This window comes from Paraphaeosphaeria sporulosa (genome assembly GCF_001642045.1).
Source record: "Paraphaeosphaeria sporulosa strain AP3s5-JAC2a unplaced genomic scaffold CC84scaffold_1, whole genome shotgun sequence".
In the NCBI taxonomy this organism is placed as follows: Eukaryota; Fungi; Ascomycota; class Dothideomycetes; order Pleosporales; family Didymosphaeriaceae; genus Paraphaeosphaeria; species Paraphaeosphaeria sporulosa.
In genome coordinates, this window is record NW_017253360.1 from 749,596 (window position 1) to 762,703 (window position 13,108).

At 57.0% G+C, this 13,108-nt stretch overlaps 7 protein-coding genes across 7 annotated transcripts; 4 read left to right on the forward strand and 3 right to left on the reverse strand.

Annotated features, from left to right (window-relative positions):
* Positions 1–61: 61 nt before the first annotated feature.
* CC84DRAFT_1158949 (C6 transcription factor-like protein) lies at positions 62–2,395 on the reverse strand. The gene is made up of 2 exons (XM_018177102.1): positions 1,405–2,395; positions 62–1,359 (listed from the first exon to the last, which is right to left on the reverse strand). The coding sequence occupies exons 1-2, from the start codon at positions 2,167–2,169 to the stop codon at positions 223–225; spliced, it is 1,902 nt and encodes a 633-aa protein (XP_018041769.1). The 5' UTR covers positions 2,170–2,395; the 3' UTR covers positions 62–222.
* A 299-nt stretch (positions 2,396–2,694) lies between these two features.
* CC84DRAFT_1158950 (uncharacterized protein) lies at positions 2,695–4,322 on the reverse strand. Its single transcript, XM_018177103.1, has 2 exons — positions 3,861–4,322; positions 2,695–3,810 (listed from the first exon to the last, which is right to left on the reverse strand). Exons 1-2 carry the CDS (start codon positions 4,006–4,008, stop codon positions 3,017–3,019), a joined length of 942 nt encoding a protein of 313 aa, XP_018041770.1. The 5' UTR covers positions 4,009–4,322; the 3' UTR covers positions 2,695–3,016.
* A 625-nt stretch (positions 4,323–4,947) lies between these two features.
* On the forward strand, positions 4,948–5,859 carry CC84DRAFT_1182381 (EF-hand; the record flags this gene model as incomplete). The annotated part of the gene is made up of 3 exons (XM_018180629.1): positions 4,948–5,287; positions 5,338–5,633; positions 5,680–5,859. 3 exons carry the CDS (start codon positions 4,948–4,950, stop codon positions 5,857–5,859), a joined length of 816 nt encoding a protein of 271 aa, XP_018041771.1.
* A 369-nt stretch (positions 5,860–6,228) lies between these two features.
* CC84DRAFT_1158953 (imidazole glycerol phosphate synthase-like protein hisHF) lies at positions 6,229–8,208 on the forward strand. Its single transcript, XM_018177104.1, has 3 exons — positions 6,229–6,385; positions 6,451–7,896; positions 7,951–8,208. Exons 1-3 carry the CDS (start codon positions 6,263–6,265, stop codon positions 8,038–8,040), a joined length of 1,659 nt encoding a protein of 552 aa, XP_018041772.1. The 5' UTR covers positions 6,229–6,262; the 3' UTR covers positions 8,041–8,208.
* CC84DRAFT_1191968 (dimethyladenosine transferase-like protein) lies at positions 7,865–9,602 on the reverse strand. The gene is made up of 3 exons (XM_018181219.1): positions 8,336–9,602; positions 7,951–8,281; positions 7,865–7,896 (listed from the first exon to the last, which is right to left on the reverse strand). Exons 1-2 carry the CDS (start codon positions 9,419–9,421, stop codon positions 8,243–8,245), a joined length of 1,125 nt encoding a protein of 374 aa, XP_018041773.1. The 5' UTR covers positions 9,422–9,602; the 3' UTR covers positions 7,865–7,896; positions 7,951–8,242.
* A 96-nt stretch (positions 9,603–9,698) lies between these two features.
* On the forward strand, positions 9,699–10,649 carry CC84DRAFT_1133176 (u3 small nucleolar ribonucleoprotein-like protein imp3). The gene is made up of 2 exons (XM_018175962.1): positions 9,699–9,884; positions 9,930–10,649. The coding sequence occupies exons 1-2, from the start codon at positions 9,829–9,831 to the stop codon at positions 10,441–10,443; spliced, it is 570 nt and encodes a 189-aa protein (XP_018041774.1). The 5' UTR covers positions 9,699–9,828; the 3' UTR covers positions 10,444–10,649.
* A 207-nt stretch (positions 10,650–10,856) lies between these two features.
* Positions 10,857–12,199, forward strand: CC84DRAFT_34687 (uncharacterized protein). Its single transcript, XM_018185865.1, has 4 exons — positions 10,857–11,729; positions 11,790–11,923; positions 11,976–12,073; positions 12,121–12,199. Exons 1-4 carry the CDS (start codon positions 10,990–10,992, stop codon positions 12,166–12,168), a joined length of 1,020 nt encoding a protein of 339 aa, XP_018041775.1. The 5' UTR covers positions 10,857–10,989; the 3' UTR covers positions 12,169–12,199.
* The last annotated feature ends 909 nt before the right edge of the window (positions 12,200–13,108 follow it).

Sequence of the window (13,108 nt, forward strand, 5' to 3'; positions counted from 1 at the left end):
GGGATATAGATTCCCTGGAAAAGAGGTAGGAGGTAGAGGGAGAAGTGGATACGAAAGGTATGGGTGTTCCTCAAAATTGGGGTGATTATATGGTATATGCTACATAACACTACCCTTTCGTAGTTATCCTTCATCTCTCCTGCCTGTTCGCACCGTTTTTCACTCCGCCATCTGCGACCACTTCCGTTGCAACCTTGACCCACCTCTGCCCGCCGCCCGAGGTTAGAGCGCAAAGTTCGTCATTCCACTCGGCGTGTTCCACAAAGCCTCCCAACTGAAATCAAACGCATTCGGATCCAGCAAATCGCTCAGCAACAGTCCGCCATCCTCCATTACCGGGCCCGTGAGGGCTTCCTCCGGATCCTGCGGGCGCTCAGGCATAACCAATATAGCCTCCGGCGGCGGCCCGTCGCCTCTTGCCGTCAAACTCGCAATCTTTGCCACGCTCTCGCCGCACCGCTCGAGCGTGTAGCCGGCAATGTCCCAGTCGTAGTTGTCCCGCGCGTGCTGGATGTGCGCGATGAAGCGTTCGAGTGTCGAGACGGAGGATGTGCGTTGCTCGACGTCGGACGTTTCGACAGCACATCGGAGGGAGACGGTGACGGCGTGCACGAGAAGGTGCGTGGCGTAGGGGAGCCAGAAGTCCTGGAACTGGGATTGGCCAAGGAAGCAGATGTAGTCCAATATCGCGGTGGAAGCTTGCCTCAGCTCGTCAAACCGGGCTTTCTTGAGCGCGGGTTCGTCTGCCAGAACGGCGGCGCGCAGGTTCACCCGGCTGAGTAGCAGGCGCACAGAGAGGAAGCAGAACCAGAGATTCGAGGTGCCGGGTTTGTTGGGGAGGGGGAGCCAGTCTGGGAGCTGGTCCTCGAGTTTCTTCAGCTGGGCTTTGAGAGAGGCTACCGTGTCGGAGAGGGTCGCGCGGTTGGGGTTGATTTCGTAGACCAAGGGCAGGATATCGCCGAGGAGCTCGGTCAGTGCGCATAAGTGGACGAAGGAGATTGTTGCGCAGCGCTGGGCGGGGGTCGCGCGGAGCGGCATTAGGGCGTCGATAGTGGGCAGGGGGACATCGTAGAAGCGCTTGCCAATGTGGGGGAGGACGCCGTAGGCGATGGAGCTCCAGTAGTCCGTGATGAGGACGCCCCAGAAGGAGCGGATGCGGTTTTGCTTCTCGGTCTCGGTAATGTTCCATTTTGTGGGGTCGCGGTGGAGGCCGAATGTTTGGGCGAGGGAGATTGTGCGTCCGCAGAGGGTGAGGTTGCCCATGATGGAGACCGAGGGACGGCCAGTTTGGTCGAGCACTGAGGCGTTGACTGTGGCCATGCTGGGGCTTAGGAAGTCCTCATGGAGCGCGCTGATTGCCTAAAGAAGTCAATGCTTGCTCTGCATGACTGTAGAGTTACCAACCTTATTCCAGATATAATGCAGGTCTGGCTTCGGATGCATCTTCAACGTATCGCTCAGGAACCAGTTCGCGGTGCCGTTCGCTAGCACAACGCAGACCAAGTTCTTGCTGACCTTATCGAGCTGGCCCTTCTTCAGCAGAAAGCACGACTCCTCGTCCATCACAGGGAATGCGTAATGCATACAAGAGAAGAACAAATCAACGACTTCTCTCTTAAACGGGCCCATCAGCTGCTGTAGGATCTCCAGCTGCTCTTTCCCGGCGCCCAGCTCCGGTGCCAAACCGCTCCGGAATCGTGGAACAGTGAGGTAGACAATGGGATCAGTCGTGTCCTGATTCAGTGTGCGGTACTGCCCTGCATCTGATCCCGATCCCTCAGGCGGTCGATGTTGAGACATGTGTCTCTGCAGGATATCCACGTCTTCAGCCACATGCGGCGCCAGAATGATACTGGCAGAAGGGTGATTACTCGGACGATGCAGCACCGGCGCGCTCCTTGGCCTATCCTCCTCATCCTCATCATTCGGACCCCTATCCAGACGCTGCCGCTTCGGCGTGCGCGTCCCACCATTCATGTCCTCCGGAGATCCATCGCTGGACTTGTCCGCGTACTGGCACTTCAGGCGTCGTTCCCGACATGACAAGCACGGCTCACCGGGGATATCGATGTGGCACCTGATCTTGCGGCTCCGGCAGCGGATGCATGCTGGGACTCTGTGGGAACGGTAGGGCCGGCTTTGGATGGGAGCTCCAGCGGCGCTGGCCATTCAGGCCCGCGGAGGGGGTGTTATATGTGCGTGAGGCTTGGGGCTCGGGGCTCTTTGCGCAAATGCGGGTACCTGGTGCGTGTGTCCGACGGCCAGCAGTGGATGCGGGAGATGCCGACAGCACGCCGATCTTTCCGGGATTACCAGGCCAGATAGGGCAGTTCCTATCTGTTGCAGTGGTCGAGTCTTGCGTAGTACCACTCGAACGCTTTTCTGTTGAATCTAGTTGTTTGTTGCAGTTAGGCCTCGGCTACAAATGCCCCGGCCGATACCGCACCGCTAGATGTTTCCCATCCATGCCTCTTTGGGGTCCTTGTCACATGTAATATTGGGCGCAAAGGTAAACGATCTGTCTGCACGTAAAGAATATAGCACAAATTTCCAGAACGAAATGTCAACACAGAACAGGAAGAAGAATTTAGGCCTTGGTCATGGAACTGTACTTCCGTAGACGTCGCAATAGGATGGTGGCACGCGAATTCATCAAAACTGGTCACTCACGTCCATAGCATCAATAACAAAGCGTATGCACATGGAAGATAGAGCTTCATATTATCTTCAAGATGTCCTTGAATTGATAGTACTGATGACCTCCGCTGACAGGATGCCGAAATGGCTAAGATGGTGGCACCACTCGTAGACCTAACTTCAATATTTTTTGTCCTGCTCGTATGTCCTAGCTGGTGAAACAGCGACTTCTCTGGCCATATCTCAGCACCCCTCTTCCGCTGACTGAACTGAACATCAGGGAGATTGAAAGACATTGAGCACGATGTATTCGGCAATTTCCATAGAGATCATCAGATCTCTTCTTCGCAAGTAGACAAAAGGCGAGAGTTTGAGAGCCTTACTCGCTATTGTCATCTGAATCGAGGTCGTCGAAGCCCGCAAACTGTTGCGGCTTCTCGGCTGGCTTCGGTGGAAGCGCATGTGGTTGCCTCTCTTCTACTCCTGCAGTTTGAGCAGCGACTTGAGCCTGGGCTTGCACCTGCGCCTTCGCCTGCGCCTGCGCTTGTGCAGCTTGTGCTTCTTGATTTACCTGGGCCTGTGCCGCCTCTGCCGCTATGCGGTCCTTCTCATCCTCGCCCAGCTTCGTGAGGTCTTCGCTCGTGGGGTCCCTGCCACGGTCCAGCACATGCTGGATCTGCATCAGGTTGCCGCGCCGAATCTTGTCCTCGTCAGGCCAGGGGTACCAGGCAAAGCCGCTCGCCTTGAGCTTCTTCAGCCACTCCGCCTCCTCCTCTGTGATGGCCTGCTCCTCGCCTTCCCTGGCCTGAACTTCAGCGGTGTGTTGGGGTGCTTCCTGCGCGGGTTGCTGTGCTGGCGTTCCTACCGCATTGGAGGGCACTGCGCTCGATGCGCCGTCTTCTGTGGGTTTGGACCTGTCTTCGGATTGCTTCTCTGGCAGGGCTTCGCGGTACGTCGGAGGGACGGTGGACTGGGCAATGTTCTTTGCATATTGCAGCAGCTCGTCAAAGGGCACCGGGCGCAGGTCGTCAGGGAACTTGGTCACGGGCGTCGCAAAAAGGTCCCGTCGGAGCTCCGCAAGGGCAGCAACGGACGACCTGAACTGCTCCTCAAGAGCCTCCCGCTCGGCGCGCAGGACATGGATGCGGGCGCTGTTCTCTCGGTGCTGTGCGACTGGGCGGGTTAGCATCCGTAGGCACGCAGTCGCAGGCGGTGCTGGTTACGCTTATCTATGCCGCGGGCCAGCTCATCGTCGGCAGCAATGAGGTCACCGGCGGCCTGCAGGGATGGGTTGTATGCGGCAATGGAGTCGACGAGGGTGGTGAAGGCCGTCTCGACACGCGAGAAGACGCCGTCGAGGGTGACGTCCATAGCTTCGGGCGTGAGCGAGAGCTAGGGGTGGACGGGGGCTTTATTCGCAAGGTGATTCGAGGGACTGCGGCAAAGACAGGGACTGGAGCGACGCTCCAGGGCCCGCCGACAACAATGACACCGCCAAGGCGTCCGCGCTGGGCAATCTGAAGCACCAACGCCGCCAGCGAGCTGAGGTGCTGTGCATAGGGCTACTGGAGCTGCAGCCGACGGGCGCCAACAGCGCGGCTCTGGATGGCTGGCTGGCAGCGGGATTGGCCAGCCCGCCCGCGACGCCCTCGCTTTTGGAGTTGTCGGCCGGAGCAGGCGCATCATGACGCCGAAGGTGGAAGCGGCCGCGACCTGGCCCGTCAAGCTATATTTGTCGCGTCCGCCGACCGTCACCTTAGCCCAACTGAAACTCCCCAGCTGCCCTAGCACTGTCACACGCGCACCTAATTCTTCACGCCTTGCCGCCCTGCTGTTGTCTTCGTATCCGCGGCAACCACGGTTCTGTCCCTCTGCTGCGCCCCGTCCGTAACGGACTGACCCCGCCAAATATCGCCGCTGCGCGAATCACCCCCCGCCACCGTAACCCAGCACGGACGGCTGCCTTCAAATCCACGACCCTACACACGCCGCCGACCTCTATCCACACGCCTTGCTTCTGCCTGTACGCGCCAGAACCCGCAACAGTGACCTGCTCTCGCCGCAGCCATGGGTAAATCGTGAGTCCCCCACTTCTCCTTGTGCAGCAGCAGCAGCCGCCTCCCGCCTCAGACCGGACGACTCCTGCCCGTCACCGCACGACCCGCGCAAACATGGCGCCCGCACATTCGAGCCCAACGTCTGCGCTTGACAGCGAGCGCTCCACGATATGCCACCGCCAGCCAACGCGATTCTGGCTGCAGGACACCCGCTCAGCCGCCACGCGCATACTAAGCACACCCCTTGTGCGCAATGCCCGACAACCATATACCGCTGGGCCACAGCACCCCGCCTCCTCTAGAGGACCACCAGGTGCCGCTCTACTTTGCGCGCCTGCACCACATCGACATACCGCACCACCGCGACCGCGACTACCCTCATTACCACGCCCTGTGCAAAGTCGCCCTCGCCAACGCCGTCAAGTCCTTTGAGGCGGAGCTTGCTGCGCGGAGTCCTGTCGAGCACATTAAACTTGTGAACGAGACGCTGATAGTGCTACCCCGCAGCCAGAGCAAGCTTTCCCAGCAAGAGCTGGCCGACCTCCAGAAGGCGACCCACTTCGACAAGAAGGAGCTGCAACAATGGTACAAGGGTGAGGGGAGTCTCGTCCCATGGAGGGATACCGGCGCTAAACGAACGCAGGCTTCCTGAAGGACTGCCCCTCTGGCATGCTCACCAAGGAGGAGTTCCAGAAGATCTACAAACAGTTCTTTCCATTCGGTGATCCATCCTCGTTTGCAGATTATGTGTTCAATGTGTTCGACGCGGACAAGTCTGGTACTATCGACTTTAAGGAGTTCATCTGTGCCCTGAGCGTCACGAGCCGTGGGAAAATGGAGGACAAGCTCGACTGGGCATTCCAGCTGTACGATATTGACGGCGACGGAAAGATCAGCTACGAGGAGATGCTGTCGATCGTTGAGGCGATATACAAGATGGTGAGGCGTTCCGTAGTACCTCACAACCAGCAACTGATCATTGCAGGTCGGTTCCATGGTCAAGCTCCCCGAAGACGAAGACACGCCCGAGAAGCGCGTACGCAAGATCTTCCGGATGATGGACAAGGATGAGAACGGCAGCTTGGACATGGCCGAGTTCAAGGAAGGCTCCAAGCGCGACGAGACGATCGTTTCGGCCCTATCTCTCTATGACGGCCTCGTATAGACGGCTTTGGCCCTGTTCTGTTCTCGTTTCTGCCGGTGTTCATTGGGTGTCTTGATATCAAACAGCGCATTGACTGGGTTTCTTTGGCATGCTAGCGCGTGTGTGGTGTGGAGGTCTGCGGTCGCTCCGGCGTATCGGCTGTACATAAGGAAGGCAGGCAGAGAGGAATAGCCTATCCAAATATCCAACGAGGGACACGATTTTATGCAAAATACCGTTCTCTTAAGCCATGTGATGTACGAGGCGCGAGGCGTGACTTTTGGACCCTACGCGTCCCTTAGCGCGACAGTTCCTACCCCTCCGATGGCGGGGCAAGCGCAACCGCGTCATGAGTCAGTAGCATGTAATAATTTCTGAAGACCAGTCAGTCGTTCACTCACACCACAAACACCAATTGATCACCATGCCGACCGTTCACTTGCTCGACTATGTCGCCGGAAACGTGCGCTCGCTCGTCAATGCCATTGAAAAAGTCGGCTACACCGTCGAGTGGGTCAGATCACCCGCCGACGTGCCTACTGCAGAGGTAAAGACGCCTAGCTGTGTGCTTCAAACACCAATTGACATGAGCTGACAGAGTTGAACCCGTAGAAACTGATCATTCCCGGCGTTGGCCATTTCGGACACTGCATGACGAACCTCGAAAAGGCGGGCTACGTCGAACCCATCCGCGAACACATCAAAGCTGGGAAACCGTTCATGGGAATATGCGTCGGGATACAAGCGCTCTTTGAGGGATCAGAAGAAGACCCGAATGTGAAGGGTCTGGGTGTGATACCAGCGCGGCTGAAGAAGTTCGACAGCAAGGACAAGAGCGTGCCGCACATTGGCTGGAACAGCGCAAACACGTCACGGACTGGCCAGGTTACAGATGAGTCGCTGTATGGACTGCGGCCAGACTCCAAGTACTACTACGTTCACTCATATGCTGCGCCGTACGTAGAGGGCGAGCTAGAAAAGGAGGGCTGGCAAGTAGCAACAGCGCGCTATGGCGATGAAGAGTTTGTGGGCGCAGTGGCAAAGGACAACATCTTCGCGACGCAGTTCCATCCCGAGAAGAGCGGAGCCGCTGGCCTGCGTGCTCTGAAAGCATTTTGCGATGGCGAGAGGGTACAAAAATTACCCAAAGTCCCTTCGAAGGAATCAGCACGAGAAGGGCTAACGCGGAGAGTGATCGCATGTTTGGACGTGCGGACAAACGACCAGGGCGATTTAGTCGTCACCAAGGGAGACCAGTACGACGTACGGGAGAAAGATGGCGTAAACACAGGCGGCGAAGTGCGCAACCTCGGAAAGCCAGTCGAGATGGCGAAGAAGTACTACGAGCAGGGCGCCGACGAAGTCACCTTCCTGAACATCACCTCCTTCCGCAACTGCCCCGTCGCCGACACGCCCATGCTCGAGATCCTGCGGCGTACCAGCGAAACTGTCTTCGTGCCCCTCACCATCGGCGGCGGCATCCGCGACACCGTCGACACAGACGGCACCAACATCTCCGCCCTCGACATCGCAACCATGTACTTCAAGTCGGGCGCGGACAAAGTCAGCATCGGGTCTGATGCAGTCACCGCCGCGGAAGAGTACTACGCGCGTGGATCGAAATTGAATGGCACTACGGCTATCGAAGCCATCTCTTCCGCGTACGGCAACCAGGCCGTTGTCATCAGCATCGATCCCCGCCGCGTCTATGTTGCCTCTCCCGATGCCACGCCCCACCACACCATCAAGACGGCGACCAAGGGCCCCAATGGCGAGGAGTACGCGTGGTACCAGTGCACCATCAAGGGTGGCCGCGAGGGCCGGGACTTCGACGTCCGGCAGCTGGTTACGGCTGTGGAGGCCATGGGCGCGGGCGAGATTTTGCTAAATTGCATTGATAAGGATGGGACGAACAGCGGGTTTGATTTGGAGTTGATCAATGATGTTAAGGAGGCGATCAAGATCCCCGTTATTGCGAGCAGTGGAGCAGGGAACCCAGGGCACTTTGAGGAGGTATTTGCGAAGACGAGTACGGATGCGGCGTTGGGAGCTGGCATGGTAAGTTACTCCTCTGCACGGTACGGGCGAGAGATGTTTGCTAACTTGGGGTAGTTCCACCGAGGAGAGTACACGGTCAAGCAGGTCAAGGATTTCTTGCAAGAAAAGGGGCAGTTGGTTAGGCAGTTCGAGGAGGCGATATAGACGCCTTGAACACTATTGAAAGTGAAAGTGGAACGAATACGTGCGATCTGATGAAACTCTCTGTTGAGCCGATGAATTTGTTATAGACTCCCGAATGCCAAGTCCTTTTGGTATCTCCCAAGCGCCCATAATGCTGCATGCGTAAACTTGATCTCGTGCCCCAGAACGCCGAAAATGTAGTGCCGTGGTATCCTTTTTCCGTTCAAGCAAAGTGTATCCCTTCCTGGTTGAACCCGTAAAGCTATGTCTCGGTTAGTCTCCACGCGTTCTTTCTGCGCTCATGTCGACGACTTACCAACTTCAAGAAATCCCCCTCGTCACACATCCGCGCCCGCTTCTCGGCGAGGTCCGCGTCCTCGAGCACCTTCTCAATCTTCTTGCGCACTACGCCCGTCACCGCGCCGCGGCTCTTCTTCTTATTCCCGCCCTTCTTCTGCGCCGTCTTGAAGAAATCGGGCACATCATCGTCCATGTCGTCCGGGTCGCTGAAGCCCCTGAACTCGTCGTCGGCGTCCTCAACCTCCATCTCATCCACGGCGTCGGCGTCGTCGACGGGCGTCTCGTCGATGGGTATGTCGTTCTGCGCGCAGTAGAGGCGGTAGTTTGACTCGAGGAGCTCGACCACGGCGCTCGTCCCCAAGAAACTGGACCGCAGTGTTTTGTTTTTGCGGACGAAGCAGATGCGGAGTAGGCCATCCCACTCCTCGTAGCTGATAGCCGGACGCGGATGCTTTGGCTCGATGCGCACGACGTTGGACTCGACTTTTGGTGGGGGGTTGAAATTTGCCTTGCCGACTTTCATGACGTGCGAGACGCGCGCCCACATCTGCACATTCACACTCAGTCTGCTATACAGCTTCTCCCCCGGCTTTGCGAATAGTCGCATCGCGAATTCCCGCTGGAACATGAGAACTGCGCAGCGCGGGGGGTGCGGGAGGGAGAGCAGCTTGAAGACCAAGGGCGAGGAGATTTGGTACGGTGTGTTGGAGATGCAGACGTCGAAGTGGGGGTACTCCATCTTGATTGCGTCCCCGAGCAAGACTTTTAATCGAGAGCCTTCGGGCGTGCCCTGCACGCGCTTTGTCACTTCGGCCGCCATGCGCGGGTCAAACTCGACCGCGGTGACCGTCTTGGCTTTCTTGAGGATCAGGACTGTCAAGTTTCCTGTCCCCGGACCGATCTCCAGCACGTGGTCGGACTGTTTTAGGTTCGCTTTGTCGACGATGGCGGAGGCGACGCCCGGGTTTTTGAGGATGTGTTGCCCGAGGTCGTGGTTCATTTTGAAGATGGAGTGCGCAGCGGCGGCTTTGGCGGAGGGTTTGGCGTAGGGCGTGGATTGCGTAGAGGACGCGCCGGCGCGCTTGGGTTTGGCTTTTGGCATTCTGGAGGGTTGGTGTGTAGGATTTGAAGATGCAGCTTGCGAAGGGATGCTGAGGGTCGGGAGATGCTTTCGGGGGTAGCGATCGCGCGTATAGCTTACGAGGATGGGTACAGAGCGAGAAAACGAGCTTTCGGAGCCCGCTGGTATATGGCCACAATTGAAGGCTGGCGGGGATGTTGGCAGTCGCGATGGATTTTTGGGGGTTTTGTTATCGATAGCGGCTAGAAAAGTGGCTCGCCAAGATTTCGATTTCGGGCATCTTTTCGTCGCGCTCGCTCCCGCATTTCTCGGCGCATAGAGTCTTGACGGCCACCGTGCTCAAGACCGAACAGACTGCCCTTACGAGTTCTTATCCAAGGAATCCGCCTTCAACTCACACAACGCACCGCTAGCTCGCGCACGGCACCATGGGTCGCAAACTCAAGCATCATGAGCAGAAGCTCCTCCGCAAGGTCGACTTCAAGTAAGAAGCCCATGTCCCACGGACATTCCCAGCTAACCATTCCAGTACCTACAAGTCCGACAACGATCACCGCGAGCATGCCATTATGCGCCGCTACGGCGTCCAGAAGCGCGACGACTACGCAAAGTACAACCGCCTCGCCGGCTCGCTGCGCCAACTGGCCCACAAGATCGCCGCCCTTGAGCCCACCGACGACTTCCGCCGCAAGCACGAGGACCTTATGCTCGAGAAGCTGTTCACCATGGGCATACTGGGCACCGGCGGGTCGGGCCGCGGGAAGCTGTCCGATGTCGAGCACAAAGTCACCGTGAGCGCGTTTTGCAGGAGGAGGTTGCCCGTTGTCATGACGAAGCTACGGATGGCAGATAATGTGACGGCTGCGATAAAGTTCATTGAGCAGGGGCACGTCAGAGTTGGAACGGATGTTATGACCGACCCGGCGTACTTGGTTACGAGGAATATGGAGGATTTCGTGACGTGGGTCGACTCGTCGAAGATTAAGAGGAACATCATGAAGTATCGGGATCAGCTCGACGACTTCGAGTTGGAGGCGTTGTAGGGTGGAAAGGACGTGCATTGGGCGGCGTATGGTTTATAGCATTTCCGGCGTCATGGCTCTTCAATACCCCATGTTTTGGGTCAACCGATCAATCGACTACTTGTTGGCTTTGCGGGACCCACCACGGTCTACCACTGCGTCTCTGACCGTGCGATAGTTTCCACACGTTTGCTCGATCTTGATTGTGTCGTGCAAATGAGTATAGCTAATACAATGTCCGACGGAAAAATTGTGTTTCAAAAAGTGAGCTTCATTCGGTTGATCAAGATCTTCCTCCATCCGGCAACACCACGGACGAGAATGTATACGATCACGTTCAATGACCCTTCCCGACTTCGGTTGTACGCGTGGTGGCAGAACGGATCAGCGCGAAAGCAAGAGCGACCCCGCTTTGAGCCACCACCAACCCCACAGTTAGGTACATCATCAGCCCGAGCAATCAACCCCCCAGAACCCGGACGTCGGCAAGACGCAGCTTCACACCCATAAAACCCTCAAACAAGCTGCAATACCAGCCGGTTCACATCATCTCCCCACCTTCACAACATGCCCCCAACAACGACCCGCCCCCCCTTCTCCTCCCTCCCTCTCGACAAGAACGGCCCTCCAGGAAATGCCTGGGGTCTCTACGGCCCCAACGACGAACTCGGCGCCCTAAATCTCCTCACCCCCGCCATCGTCAAGCTCGCCGCGCAAGAAATACAGCTCGGTGAGCGCGTCTCCCTGGATTGGTACCTCAACCTACCGACCTACCCCTCCTTCAATCGCCCCGGCTTTAAATGGAGGCTCCACAGCAAAGCACCGCGGACCGTCAACGATGACTTCATCGACATCAACACGCAGAGCAGCAGCCAGTGGGACGGCTTCCGGCACTATGGGTACCAGAAGGCGAAGCAGTTCTATGGGGGTAGGGCGCAGGCAGAGATTGAAGGGAGTGATGTTATTGGGATTGATCGGTGGGTGGAGGCTGGCGGAATTACGACCAGGGCGGTGATTCTGGATTACCCAAGGTATCTGGAGAAGAAAGGACAGGAGAAGGTGAATGCGCTGCAGCCGAGGAGTATCTCGGCGGACACGCTGAGGGATATGTTGAAAGAAACGGGCGTGCAGACTAGGGAGGGCGATATGTTGCTGCTAAGGACAGGGTTCACGAGGGATTACGAGGCGTTGAGTGATGAGGACCGGAAGGCGCAGGCCGCGAAGCCGACAGCGGAGTTTTTGGGCGTGGAGAGTAGCAAGGACGTCTTGCAGTGGATATGGGAGTCGGGATTCGTAGCCGTTGCAGGGTAAGTCATCCAGCATACATTCTTTACTGAGATGTTTGTAGAGCGCAGCTGACTATCTAGCGATGCACCATCGTTCGAGATGTCGCCGCTCGTCGGGAAGCACAACGAGCCAGGCGGGATCTGGAAGGGAGAGGCGTGGGAGGAGGAGATGCAAGGAGGGGGGCTGATTCATCAGTGGTGTTTGGCTGGATGGGGTAAGTAGATTGGAGCGTCCTTGCTTCGGGTAGACTTGCTGACAGGGTGCAGGTGTTACCATAGGGGAAATGTTCGACCTGGAGAGACTTTGCGAGAAGGCGGATTCGCTCGGGAGATACACTTGCTTTGTGTCCAGCGTGCCGCTGAAGGTAGGGTAAGACATTTTGATTTGATTCACTCGACTGACGCGACGTAGATTCCTGGAGGTGTAGCAAGTCCGCCGAATGCTGTGGCGATATTCTGATGGGTGAATGTCTGTGCCTCACATATTGACAAGTCTGCTATACATGTGGACGTAAAGAGCGCCTAGCTTGACCTCCGCACTGCGTTTAGCCGGCGCACACGTACCCCCCACACAGCATCACCAGCAAGCTTCGCCAAGTTATGAGTCGCTGTCTCAATAAATAACACCGAAGAATCTAGTAGACACCAACCATCATCATCCGACTTGGCTACCCTCCGCAAAATAGCAAACATACGTCTCATTCACGTCTCGTGCCACCTTCCTTCTGTACCACACCCAAACCTTCTTAAACTCGAAGGACGCCGTGGATGTAATGTCATCCTGCTGTCTACTTCCAGACTCAGCCCTTTCACTACTGTCAACTCAATCTTTCACAGCACTGTTGTCCTTCGTCTTGTCTCTAGGCTTCATATCCACACGAATACCCGGCCTTCGATCTAGCGTTCATCGACTGGATTAAGCCAAGATGAGACCCCTTCCCCACCTTGTTATAGCCCTCCTAGCTAGCGGAATCAGCGCGATCCCGACCTTTTCGCAGGATCCAGTAATGAATGTCACTTCTCACGGTGGCCACGAGCGCGCGTGTGACCGGCGCTGTGCAGCTACCGCCGAGGGGCTGGATTTGGCTTGTGCGCCGGGCGTGCCGGGGAGGAATGGGGTAAGTACCATTTATTCCTTCCCATTTTCAAGGGCTGGGAGAAGGTTGGATTAGAAAGGCGGTGGACAATAACATCAAGGGGGGGAGGGGATAACGCGAAGGAAGAAAAGGGAGAAGAATGGGAAAGGGAAGAGGGTGTAAGCTGACTTGGACAGGACTGCTGGTCGTGCTGTTGGTACCGTGTGGTGGAGCCTTCACCGACACCGACGCCGGAGGTAGAGGAAAACCCAAATGGCGGTGGGTATGGGAAGAGGGTGTAGGGGATCGGCTGGGAAGGAGAGA

Bases quoted from the DNA above. Each gene is read 5' to 3' on its own strand.
- CC84DRAFT_1158950 (XM_018177103.1), bottom strand. From the start codon at position 4,008: ATGGACGTCACCCTCGACGGCGTCTTCTCGCGTGTCGAGACGGCCTTC. The intron at 3,811-3,860 runs GTAACCAGCACC...TAACCCGCCCAG, and splicing joins GGCCCGCGGCATAGATAAGC to TCGCACAGCACCGAGAGAAC.
- CC84DRAFT_1158949 (XM_018177102.1), bottom strand. From the start codon at position 2,169: ATGGCCAGCGCCGCTGGAGCTCCCATCCAAAGCCGGCCCTACCGTTCC. The intron at 1,360-1,404 runs GTTGGTAACTCT...TGACTTCTTTAG, and splicing joins TGCATTATATCTGGAATAAG to GCAATCAGCGCGCTCCATGA.
- CC84DRAFT_1158953 (XM_018177104.1), top strand. From the start codon at position 6,263: ATGCCGACCGTTCACTTGCTCGACTATGTCGCCGGAAACGTGCGCTCG. The intron at 6,386-6,450 runs GTAAAGACGCCT...TTGAACCCGTAG, and splicing joins CCGACGTGCCTACTGCAGAG to AAACTGATCATTCCCGGCGT. The intron at 7,897-7,950 runs GTAAGTTACTCC...AACTTGGGGTAG, and splicing joins CGGCGTTGGGAGCTGGCATG to TTCCACCGAGGAGAGTACAC.
- CC84DRAFT_34687 (XM_018185865.1), top strand. From the start codon at position 10,990: ATGCCCCCAACAACGACCCGCCCCCCCTTCTCCTCCCTCCCTCTCGAC. The intron at 11,730-11,789 runs GTAAGTCATCCA...CTGACTATCTAG, and splicing joins GGATTCGTAGCCGTTGCAGG to CGATGCACCATCGTTCGAGA. The intron at 11,924-11,975 runs GTAAGTAGATTG...GACAGGGTGCAG, and splicing joins GTGGTGTTTGGCTGGATGGG to GTGTTACCATAGGGGAAATG.
- CC84DRAFT_1133176 (XM_018175962.1), top strand. From the start codon at position 9,829: ATGGGTCGCAAACTCAAGCATCATGAGCAGAAGCTCCTCCGCAAGGTC. The intron at 9,885-9,929 runs GTAAGAAGCCCA...TAACCATTCCAG, and splicing joins CTCCGCAAGGTCGACTTCAA to TACCTACAAGTCCGACAACG.
- CC84DRAFT_1191968 (XM_018181219.1), bottom strand. From the start codon at position 9,421: ATGCCAAAAGCCAAACCCAAGCGCGCCGGCGCGTCCTCTACGCAATCC. The intron at 8,282-8,335 runs GTAAGTCGTCGA...ACCGAGACATAG, and splicing joins AGGGGGATTTCTTGAAGTTG to CTTTACGGGTTCAACCAGGA.